The sequence below is a fragment of the Brachycentrus maculatus genome, unplaced genomic scaffold (assembly GCF_059751285.1).
Source record: "Brachycentrus maculatus isolate JH-2025_06_01 unplaced genomic scaffold, ASM5975128v1 h1tg000797l, whole genome shotgun sequence".
Classification (NCBI taxonomy): domain Eukaryota; kingdom Metazoa; phylum Arthropoda; class Insecta; order Trichoptera; family Brachycentridae; genus Brachycentrus; species Brachycentrus maculatus.
Window position 1 is genome coordinate 372337 of NW_028281525.1, and position 12392 is coordinate 384728.

Below are 12392 nucleotides of genomic sequence, written 5' to 3' on the forward strand. Positions count from 1 at the left end.
AACCTGTTTATTTATTAACCCAGTATGGAAAACTTTGTACCAACATTAATATTTTGCTTCATGTTGCATGCTGAGTATAAGTATTTCTTATTCAGATTATTTTTTATTTTCTTTTTTTAACATTTTATTTATTAACGTTATATTGTATCCGTTATGTATGGCTATTTATTGAATTAAGAGGGAAAAAGAAAAAGAGGGAAAGTATTAAGAGAGATGTTATAATAATAAATAATCAACATGTCATTCCACAAAGTAAATGCTGAATCAATAAAAATATACATAGTTGTTGTTTTATTATATAAAATACATTTCCACCAAGAAATGTCAGGATAAAATATAAATCGAAGACTTACAGTACAGTTAATCCGATGTCAATAACTATACCAGTAAATATTGTGTTGTCATTGAACGATTTATTTCTCAGTGTCCCGGCGCCAACTATGACCGTCTCTCGAGAGAAGAGCGTCAGTCCAGGGGGAGATGCAGAGGCCTTGAACCGCCACTGGGGCAAGCCGCGGCGGGTGGCTGTTGCCAGGGTGCCAGGAGCCTCCCTGGGCATCAGCATCGTGGGAGGAAAGGTAAGCTTCAATCATATAAAGAGATGTCATCTCACAATAAAAAATCAGGCCAATCAGACCTAATTTACTGTCTGTACTGAGCATGTACATTCAATGAAGCGTCAGCCATAAGCCAAGCTAGGACACACTGGAGGTGCATCCTAGCTTGGTTTATGGCTGACTTATCCAGCATCGGATCCGTGTTAGTTCATAAGAAACTCTCACCTCAGGTGGTATCTTACATGATAAACCTAGTGAAGGACATTGGAACCATAAACCAAGCTAGGACTCTTAAATATAGAACCCTTTTCTAGTGGAACGGAAGGCCTGTAGACGACAGTCAACAGTTTACTTTCTTCCGAGGAGTTTCACGTGGTTTCCTCCGAGCAACGAGCAAATGCTGTCAAGTTTCTGATTGGCTCACTCAGGATTATTTCTCCTTTTTCCAACGCAGATTAAAATAAAACACGTTTTTTAACTAGAAGAAATAAAAATCCATTATAACGGTCTATAAACTTTGTACATAATAGTAAATAAATGCAACTCATGTCTCAAAGAAAACCAACAAAACGTCTAAAACACACCAAATGCTGAACAACTGCCTTTTTTATTAGAATTTTAGAACCAGTAGATGAAAATCTCGGTAAACGATACTTATGATTCTAACATATTTGTTAAAAAGTAAAATGTGTATATTTTTTATCACATAATTTAAACCCTTTTGAATCATCTCATTTGCTTAAAAAATTTCTTACCCCAGCGTAAGACGGAGGTAAAATGCACAATTTTGGCATGTTTTTTTTTTAGTTACCGATGGATTATCGGTGAATGATTACATCTGACTAATGCGGTTGGCAAGCAACAAAATGAGCATTTAATTCTAAAGCCTTTTACAATTATATTCATCTGCCTTCCGAATCAGTTCACTTCAAATGCGTAAATTGGAGTTGAACCAATTAGTACACTTGGCGGAGATAATTCGATAAGGACTCTGTAGGCAGAACCTAAAAATCCCCCCAAAGGATGCGAGCGATTTCCGGTCCAGTGAGCTGAAAATAGGCACAAAACGTATCGAACAACCTTATCTTGGTACTTGCTGCACTGCTACATACTCTACTTGATACATTATCCAATATGTGACCGTGTTCTTTTTGATGCCCTGGCACAAAGAAAATGCCTGATTTGTAAAAATAAAAGACGAAAGAATTTCCTTTGTGACATATATCATATTTAAAATTGATATTTTTATTTCCCGAATGTTTTTTGCAGATACTTTGTGGCACATTTTACAAACTTTCTGAAATTAAACAACTTTGTTTTAACCACTTTTTTATTATAAGTACACTTTAACCTACCGGTTTCGACAAGAACCTTGTCATCATCAGGGTTTATTAAACTCTACAACATTAAAAACATTAAAATACGCATAGTTAATTACATTCCCTTACCAAAAACTTCCACACACTCCGTACACCATATGAAAATATGATTTTAAAATATGATTTTAAAATCTCCTAAATGTTATTTTTATTTTGCATTGCGTAGCAACTCCAAATAACAACTAGTTATTATTTATTTATTTAATTGTTATTTGGATTTGCTACGCAATGCAAAATAAAAATAACATTTAGGAGATTTTAAAATCATATTTTTTAAATCATGTTTTCATATGGTATACGGAGTGTGTGGAAGTTTTTGGTAAGGGAATGTAATTAACTATGAGTATTTTAATGTTTTAGAATTTAATAAACCCTGATGATGACAAGGTTATTATCGAAACCGGTAGGATAAAGTGTACTAATAATAAAAAATTCTTCTATATTACCCTGGACTGGTACCTGAAGCGGAGGGCTGATCACCTTTCCTTTATGTATAAACGATCAAGATAACACTGCGTTTATATGACACAGTGCTCTATTCACCATTGGGGTGCGGATAAGGGTTTATTATCATTATTTTTTTTAATAATAATAAAAAAAAAGTGGTTAAAACAAAGATATTTTTATATTCAATACGTGGCAGAGGTCCTTTCGCTTGTAATCGACTCGATTATTTTTTTCTCATTTTCTCGTTCCATGTTGAAGATTGGCAATCAACAAGACAATATTCACTTTGACTGCAGCCGCGCTAATCAGTGTCTTAGTGCTACAGTGGAACCACCCTATTAATTTTAATCCAAGATATTTTCTACTTATACTTATACATACTTCTTTCAAATTTGCGTTAACCTTTGACTTTGCTTCATTGTAAACAGGTTTTTTAACTTCAAATTGGAAGTTTTACAACCTAAATTAGAAGTTTTACAAAAAAAAATTGGAAGTTATACTGTATTTTATAAAAAAATGTTAGAATTCTTAAGAAATATTCATATTAGTACTACATATGTATACCGTCAGCATGAAAACCTGCCCACATTCTTTGTTCTTAAGACTAGCAAAAGCGTTAGTCGTCAACTTGGCAAGCCTGCGCGGCGCGCAGTCATAGTCTGTGCTCGCGATGTGTACTCAAGTTTTCAGACAAGATTTTTAAAACTACTATCAGGGTCAGACAAAAGATGTTTCAATAGAAAAATATGAAATGTCTATTTTGTGATTTGTAAGAATTTCTGTATGATTGGTTTACATTATGTTTATTTATATATATTTAATAAATAGACAATCAATATTTTATTATATTATTAGTTTAAAACCAATATTTTTAGCTTTTCCACTTTATTTTTATTTGACCAGCGACCGGGTTTCGTCGTTACCGACACCATCAGACTGGTCTGATGATGTCGGTAACGACGAAAGAAAAAAAAGAAAAAAGAAAGTTGATGTCTTGTTGATTGCCAATCTTTAACGTGGAACCCAGTCTGATGATGTCGGTAACGACGAAACCCGGTCGCTGGTCAAATAAAAATAAAGTGGAAAAGCTAAAAATATTGGTTTTAATTTAATAATATATTGCAATTCCATCACGAAGTGTCAGTGGATAATATAAATCAATAATTTATGAATGCTTTAAGTTTGCTTTCTTTCTCAGGTGGACATTACCAATTCTGCAGGATCAGTGGACTCCGCTACGACAGATGTTGTAATTTCCGGAATATTTATCAAGAATGTCGTTCCCAATAGTCCTGCGGGACACTGTGGAGAGTTGAGGGTAAGTTTGGCTGTACAATATCCTTTTTGTCCCTTTTGTGTGTATTTATTAAGTTCAAAAATCAAATATTTTGATAAAAAATGGACCATTATTTATTGAACTAATTAAGTCAATTTAAAATATATTAATATTTCTTGATACACTAACGTTAAGTTAATTTTTATATAATTTGAACATGCTGTATTTAACTCCGTCATTTTGTTAATAAAAAAAATTGAAAAATAATAAATACTTACCAGTTTATCTATGTTTATACATAGGCTGGTTAAGTGATCACCTTACACGCGTGTAACATTTACCATTCTACCTATTATTGCCAACCACACTATTCAAATTTTGGAAATCATAGATTCATATATGATCCATCTCATGACGATCCGTGATTGAGTTCACAACAGGCATCTATGATTGGATTATAAATACTTAGACTTTTTTAGACCATATTCTTCTTCATCTATGTTGAGATGACAATGATGAAAAAAGAAACTCCTAAGTGGAAAACCCCAGATTTGTGAACAAGTATTAGGACACACTCAAAATGTTGTGAATTATTATACTTTTATTTTTGTTTCTAAATATGGCTTTTTAAATTATTATTTTAAACAATGAATTGTAGAAACATAACGTTTACCATAAAATAAAACGTTTTCTAAAATTTGGCTACATCAAAGTTTAATAATACAATATAAAACTTCACTAGACTAGACAAACTCTGTCTTTATCAATATAATATAAGTTCACCCAAACAGAAATATTTCACCCTCTTTTTCTTTTGAGAAATCATATCCATTTATTATCTGATCTTTGACGCAAAATTGATGTTAGCCACTTTATCAAAACGTCCAGTACTCTTGTATTATTGGCTTTCTCAACAAATTTTCGGCAAATAAAAATAATAAAAAATAACAATAATAAAATAAACCCTTTTTTAAATTTCGAGAAATTATTGGTGCCCAACGTGTAGCCTTATTTTTTAATGTAAATGTTTTATTTTTATTTTTTTAAGTTAATGGAACTGTTAGATAAATTCATGAGCGTTAACGAGTAACACAAAACAGGTATTTTTACCAATACAGTTATAAAAATTGTATTAAAATGTGTAAAAAATTACGCTGGCCAAAAATTCACGACTTTTATTTTGTAACTGGGATGAAAATACCTGATCTTCAAGCACTTTGCATAGCTGAATTCAAAAACGAAAGCAAAAATATGAAGCAGGTCAGATTTTTTAGATATGGATATTTTTAAATCTGATATTGACAAAACATTATTTTATTATTCATGTATAAACATATAATGCTATCGTATTCAATATTAATAAGTTAATATATTTCCACTGTTACTCCATATTATCAATACATTTTTTGAATCCCTTAGACCTTAGACTAAAACATGTCTAGATACCATGACTGTAACATCAAAACTTGACGTGACACAAGCTTGTCACCATATAAACTAAAAATAAGAACGATTAACTTAGTTCAAATTAGTCATCAAAATTTCAGTTACAAAATCATTGTTGGCCAGTGTTATTTAATATGTATATTTAAAACAAATAAATAATAACCGTTCAAAAATAAAACAATAAGTAGATCAAACAAGTCATGTTTATGATTATGAATTTTGATCAAAATTCGGTTTAAATCGTAAGAGAATATTGTTAAAATAACAAAAAAGCAATACTAATTGAATACATTCAAATTATTTTTTGACATCTCATCAAAGATGAAGAAGAATATGGAAGTCTGGGCATTTACGGGGCTGACGACCGTCATCGGCTGGTTTAAGTGATCACTTTACACACGTGTAACATTCACCAATTCTACCCATTATTGACAACCACACTACTCAAATTCTTGGAAGTTCTTTATATATGAACCAATTTAGAAACCTTGTTCTTGAATCACTAGAACTTCACTAGAGGCATCTATTGGTGAGATGTAAAGAAGCTTTTTATTAAGCAGAAACTCTTATATTAGTATGTGAGGTCCAAATCCTGGATTATAATCACACACATGAGAAACGCCAGAAAATACCATTTTCATTTTTATTATTTAAGCTTATAATTTGACCAGATAATTTATTTACAACATTTTGAGTGTGTCCAAATACTTGTTCACAAATCTGGATTATCTCCAATTACAGGAGTTATTTTCATATTATTTTTTGACATCTCATCAAAGATGAAGAAGAATAAGACTTCCATATTCTTCTTCATCTTTGATGAGATGTCAAAAAATAATATGAAAATAACTCCTGTAATTGGAGATAATCCAGATTTTGTGAACAAGTATTTGGACACACTCAAAATGTTGTGAATACATTCAATGTGAAATATATATAAATATGAAATGTCCCCAATAAACGTGACGCGTCCTTAAATTTTTCTTTCTATTCTCGATTGTCAAAAAGCCACCTATGAAGAATTCAAAAAAAGTATGCGTGCACAAAAGGTTTTTTTTGCCTACTAATCGCACTTGTTTAATATTTCAATTCAACCTTTTTTCATGTAAGCTTGGGTGAATAATGTTTCATTGATGGTATTTTTCCACAGACTGGAGACAGAATTCTCGAAGTCGACGGTGAGGATGTTAGAACGGCGTCACACGAAAAGGCTGTTCAGATCATCAGAGCTGCTGGCGACCCCGTCACATTTTTGGTTCAAAGTCTTCTTCCTTGGGTAAGTTGAGCAAATAATCCTCAAATAATATTATAAACGCCATTAAACTCGGCCTTAAGTCACAATAGACCTGATATGGTCGCGGTGACATAAAGGATGCAAGATCCCTTGACCCAAAGGAAAAAAAAACTCGGCCTGAAGGCGGATTTACATTGGGTTAGTTACTGACGTTAGAACTGGCACTGAGACTTGACTTACACTATTTAAGGCTGGATAATCAGTAGCCCGTAATTGAATTTTCTTTAAGCCCAAGTAACATTTAACGTTATTGATTTTTTTTTATTTTAACACCTCCATTGAATTTAAAAATCAAGTTTTTCTCCGAAATAAAGTAAATATACGGGTTTAAAAAAAAGAGTTATTGAAAGGTAAAGAGTTTTGAAAAAAAGTCAATATATCATGTGTATATTGTCAAAAAACGATTACTCTCAAATCCCTGTTTGAATAATCCCTGTTATTTACAGCTTTTAGCCTGAATAAAATACCCGCTTTTAAACGTAATGTAAAATTTACTTGTTAAACCACATAAATATAACATTTAAACTACTCGGTGTATTTTGACAGTTTACAGAACGTTGAAAACTTTATAACACTGCATCATTAAGTCAAATCTGCATATTTTCGAGTTTTTTACCCACGAATTATATTCTTAAAAAAATCTTCAATACTTAATCTAATATTTAAAAAACAGGTAACATTTGAAATGATTGCATTTTTAGCTTAAAATGCCTTTTGTGTATTGAAAAATAAAGTTTTTCTTAAAAACAAATAAATGATTTGAAAAGAAAAGAGCCATGGAAAGGTACGCAGCTAAAAAAATTTCACTTTATATTTAAAACAACAAAAAAAAAATCCAATTTATATATTACAAAAAAATTGTGATCGGAAACACGTCTGACCCCTCGCGCAGCCGGTCGCATACTGAATTGTATGTTTGCGAGTACCCCTTTAAGATAGCAACTTGAACGGGAGAGCGATAGAGCTTTCAATACTGTAACAAAAAGTATTTTCACTCAAATACAATATTGTCATTGTTCGTATTAATAAGTAAACAGTTTGTGTTATTCGACACTTTCAATTTCAATCAATATGGGTAACAACAGCTAGGCGTGAATGGTAACACGTTTTGTGCTTAGTTTACAATTCGCAGCTCCAATTCCCTGTTTGTTCTGCAATTATTCCTCCCCGAGTCGCCCCACCACCACCGCCACCCGCCAAATACCTTGCCCTTTTCACGGCTGACTTGCCCCGTGTAAACAAACCCACATTTACCGGGTGTTGTGTTCATATATGGCCCAAATGTATCAATTCCCCCCTATTTATCAATACTAGAATTGAAAGTAATTTAGACAATTCCAAGAGTCAATAATTTATCCGTTACACTATGAATTAAGCTCCTCTATCGATTCATCTAAATAATATATATGAATAAAGAGATGTTAGAATACAAAATATAGAAGAAAAAGAACAAGAGTATGACTCAAATTGTTATGTAAAGGCATAAACCGTAAATAAAATATAATAAAATAAAATGCAATAAAACATTATTTATAACATAAATCATATATGAAAAATGGTTAATTTTCAGTTGAGCATATTATCGGAATGCCCAGAAAATGTTCTATATCCCAGCAAAAACGGCATATTTTCAACTTAATATTTACCCGCTACAGGGTAGAAAGTGTTGTTTTTGCATTTTGAAAGAAATGTATTGTTTAATTATTTTTTTAAATACATTAAATATTTTTCAAAATGAGAAAAAACATTCAGGTTTTACTTAAAAAGACCTGTTGCACAGTAAAAAGTTCAATAAGTGGCTTGATATTTATTTTAAATACATTTTATTAAATTTTTAAACTTTAAACACGATCTCCCGTAAAATCAAGATTTTTTGAAAGGAATGAGTGATATTTTTGTGGAATCATCAGTGTGGATATATCAGTGTCGATCAATTTTTTATATTTTTTAAGTACAAGCTGTATAATTCCCACACAAATAAAATAAAATGTATCAATTCCCCCATTTATCATTACTAGAATTAAAAGTAATAAAGACAATTCTTAGAGGCAATAATTTATTCGTTACACTATGTGTTCAACATCTCTCTTGATTCATCTTAATATATTAAGAAAGAGAGGTAAGAACACACCATAATGAAGAAGAAAAAAATTGTAACACTTTGTCTGTTTTGTTTGGGAGAGAAATACGAATCAATATGTATTATATTACAAACTTTATTGTTAGTCGAAGGTTAATGACAAAAATTTGACTTGATGATGGAATGGTTAAACCAAAACCGGTAATCATGATAGCAATGTAATGTTTTTATGTAATATTACACAAGTTGAACGATGAATGATAAGGAGATTATGTAATAGCCATACCACAAGATTCACAATGCTTTTTATGTACAAAATATAAGGTGAAGGGGTTATTCGCAATAGTAAAATTCAGTAAGGGTCCGGTTGCGCTTAATAAAACTAATTTAGTTTTAGAATATATACGAGTATATTGGATTTTTGTTTGTTTTTTGGAATTGATATTCAATTTTTTAACATTAGAAAATAAATTCAATATCTTCTTCTATTTGCTATTTGGAATAAATCTCTTCCAATTTCAATAGGTTAAGCTGTACACACAAAGGCTTTCAAATATTACACAATCTTATTAGAAAATAAAAAAAAATAATGTACGATAATCGGCTTTTCAAACTCAAAACACAGTAAGGGACATTTTTTTGTAGTACGTTTTTTGTTGCTTGTTGGACTAAGTAGATTGTACTTCCAAAAATGCAAAAAAAAGGACTGTAAAAAAATGTCCCTGACTGTGTTTTTAGTTTTGACAGCCGTGAATATCATTGGTGTCCACAGAACACAGATTCAAGCGAGGTAGATAGCCAGAAGCAGGTGAATAGCTCCACCGACACCCTGAGCGAAAGTCCTCCGTTCAAGTCCGGTCCGAGTCCATCGCGGGCTCCTCCGAGTCCTTCCATCAGGGGTGCCGCGAGTCCGTCGAATAGGACTGCCAGTCCTCCGCTGAGGACCAGCTCTAGGACCAGCGGAAAGAGTCAAATAATCTCACCTACTGCAAGTGTGAAGAAGACCAGGGCTCCGGGGCCTCCAAAAACTCCAGATTTAGAGGTAAAATTTAATCCGTGTTAATCATATTATTTTTTGACATCTCATCAAAGATATAGAAGAATACGGATGTCTGGGCATTTACGGGGTTGCAAAGGCTGGTTTTAGTGATCACTTTACACACTGTAACATTCACCAATTCTGCCCATGTTTGATAACCACACTACTCAAATTCTTGGAAGTTCTATACATATCGCTCACTCCTTTCAACAACGACGTAAATAAAAAAAACTCGATTTTTCAGGAGATCGTTTTTAACGTTTAAGAATATAATAAAATGTATTAAAAATAAATATCAAGCTTTTGAACTTTTCACCGTACAACAGATCTTTTTAGGTAAAACACAAAGGTTTTTTCTCCATTTGAAAAATATTAAGTGGTTGATAAAAATATTAAACAATACCTTTTCTTTAAAATGCAAAAACAACACTTTCTGCCCTGCAGCGGGTAAACATTAAGTTAAAAATATGCCCCTTTTGCTGGGATACAGTACATTTTCTAAGCATTCCGAAAACATGCACAACTGAAAATTGACGATTTTCGATATATGACGTTCTTGAAAGGAGTGAGCGAAAAAATTATCCAATTTCGACACATTGTGCTTGAATCAGTATAATTTTCACTAGTGACATATTGTACCCACTAATGTGTTAACAATACACCTACATGTGAAAATATTTAATTTTTTTGTTCCCAGGTGACCGAGCCTGATTGTCCCCCGTTGTATGAAAAACCAGTGAGCAGGTCAACCACTCCAACGAATCTACCAAAAAGTGCTTCGCCAATTCCTGGCAAACCTGCAGACCTTCCTGCGTTGGGTGTAGTGTCTCCGAGCCCATCCAAGACCTCCATGGGAACGCCGAGTCCGTCAGTCACCCCCAAGCCCGAGGAGGATGTGCCGCCACCCCTGCCCGTGAAGAAAGAGAAGATTGTTTACTCCGATGACGAGGAAAGCGAAGAAGATGAGGAAGAAGACAGAAGGGAACTGGAAGGAAGAACGTACACTGCTAAGGGTGTCGAAGTAAGTGTTTTTACAATAATTATCGAATTTTAAATTGTGTTTCAGAAAGAAAGGTATGTTGAGATGGTTTAGATGAGTGGAAAGAATGAGCGAGGAAATAACAGTCTAGGGTTGTGGTCCCGTGGTTATTTGTTAGGCGAAGATTGTGTGCAAAGACAAATTGGTGTGGCGTTCTATTCTCTCTGGCTACCCCTGCTTGAAAGCGGCGTGATGATTAGACAGTTACTACATCTTTGCATCAGTTTATAATTCAAAATAAAAATAATAGATTTTTAATTACAATAATTGATTCGGCAGTCACTTTGTGGTAATATCTATCAAATAATGAAAATTTCAATTAAAAATGGATAGGTTTACTCTGTAAAGTGTCGGGTTGTGGTCCCGTGGTTAGTGTCGCGGAGTTTCTCGGTTCGAACCCACTCTGCCACGATTTGGTACCTATTTCTAATAATGAGCCGCTTAGGTTCAGAAAAAGCATGAAATTGAAGTATTTTTGTAAATAATAAAAACACAAATATGTCTCATTTAAAAAAATGACAGTAAAAAAATTTAAGGCAAAATGTATTTGGAAATGGAAGCAGACGAATAAAAAAAGAAAAATTTTCACGACCGAGTATTTCAAATATTTGAAATTGGTTAGGTTAGGTGGTATAATCGATGAATATGTATGAGGAGATGCATGAATATGGAAGAGGCGAAGATGGTTTGCTAAAACAGAGTGATGTGGTGTTCTATTCTAACTGCTTACCGTTGCAGAAAGTGGCGTGATTTTTGATTATTTATTTTCTAAGTTTTAAAAAACAATGTTGGTCCTATAATTAACAATAAATATGGAAGTCAAACACTGCAATATATCGTTCTGAACATCTGATAATTTGTTGCCGACGGACGTTAGAGTTCAAAATAAAATATGGAGCTAACGCAAAATAAAGGAATGGGTAAATGATCAAGAGTAAATTTTATGGAAATTGTAAAATGTTAATATTCAATTTTTTTTTATCTTTTTGTGTGTATATTAGGTTAAAATCGTGAAAAAACAATAAAAATGTATTAAAAAAAGAACTCTACCGACAAGACACACAAGGTGGCTTGGTGGGTCTCTGCAAAATAAAATGTTCTTAATGTGTATAAATTGTGATTTAAATAAATGTATGCAAATAAAAAAGAAAAAAATGTGTAGTTCTCTTTTTTAACTATCGATTTATTTTCGACAGATTGACAGAGCGAGTGCTGGAAATATAAAAAGGACCAAGGAGGAGAAAGAGGCAGATCCTGAGGATGAAGACTCCTTCGGGTACACGACCAGTAAGTGGATTTTTAAATATACTCTGAATATTTCTCTTCTTGTAACATTTCAGGACTTTTTTCATACTTACATCTGATTTTTATATTCCCGATTATTGAAAACCTCACTTAGGCTGGAATAATTCATGATCACAGGTTGATATATTTTAGGTTAGTATTTTATAGTATCAGTCTATTATAGTAATCATCGATCATCGGATGTTTAAATTTCTAGAAAAGATGTAAAGAGCATACAAGATGCCTTAATAATTATAGTATTCTGAATTTTCCAATCACTTAATAGAAAATAATCACTCATTTGATAAAAATAAAGGTCAAAATATATTACACACATGCAATAGAGGACTGAAATTAGATTACTTAGAAATATTAGAAATTAAAAAGGCAATTAATGATAATTTACAAGTAATAAATACACAAGTAAATGATTTTGCTAAAAGTCCATTATTTAATATGTTTCCAATCACTCAACATCCCTGATCCCTTTTGACTGTGACTGCCAATCAACACAAAAAAATTAAGCCCCTTGAGATCTACCTAAGCTTTTT

The 12392-nt window shown here is 32.5% G+C and overlaps 1 protein-coding gene across 1 annotated transcript in view; it reads left to right on the forward strand.

Annotated features, from left to right (window-relative positions):
• LOC148300193 (uncharacterized) overlaps nucleotides 1–11844 on the forward strand; it is a gene marked incomplete at its 3' end in the record, with an annotated part of 177075 nt that extends 165231 nt beyond the window's left edge. Inside the window, exons 17-22 of the mRNA XM_088275129.1 lie at nucleotides 425–578; nucleotides 3582–3701; nucleotides 6256–6381; nucleotides 9252–9521; nucleotides 10216–10539; nucleotides 11754–11844. Of these exons, the coding sequence (XP_088131255.1) occupies nucleotides 425–578; nucleotides 3582–3701; nucleotides 6256–6381; nucleotides 9252–9521; nucleotides 10216–10539; nucleotides 11754–11844 (1085 nt within the window). The remainder of the gene's footprint in view (nucleotides 1–424; nucleotides 579–3581; nucleotides 3702–6255; nucleotides 6382–9251; nucleotides 9522–10215; nucleotides 10540–11753) is intronic.
• Nucleotides 11845–12392: the final 548 nt, after the last annotated feature.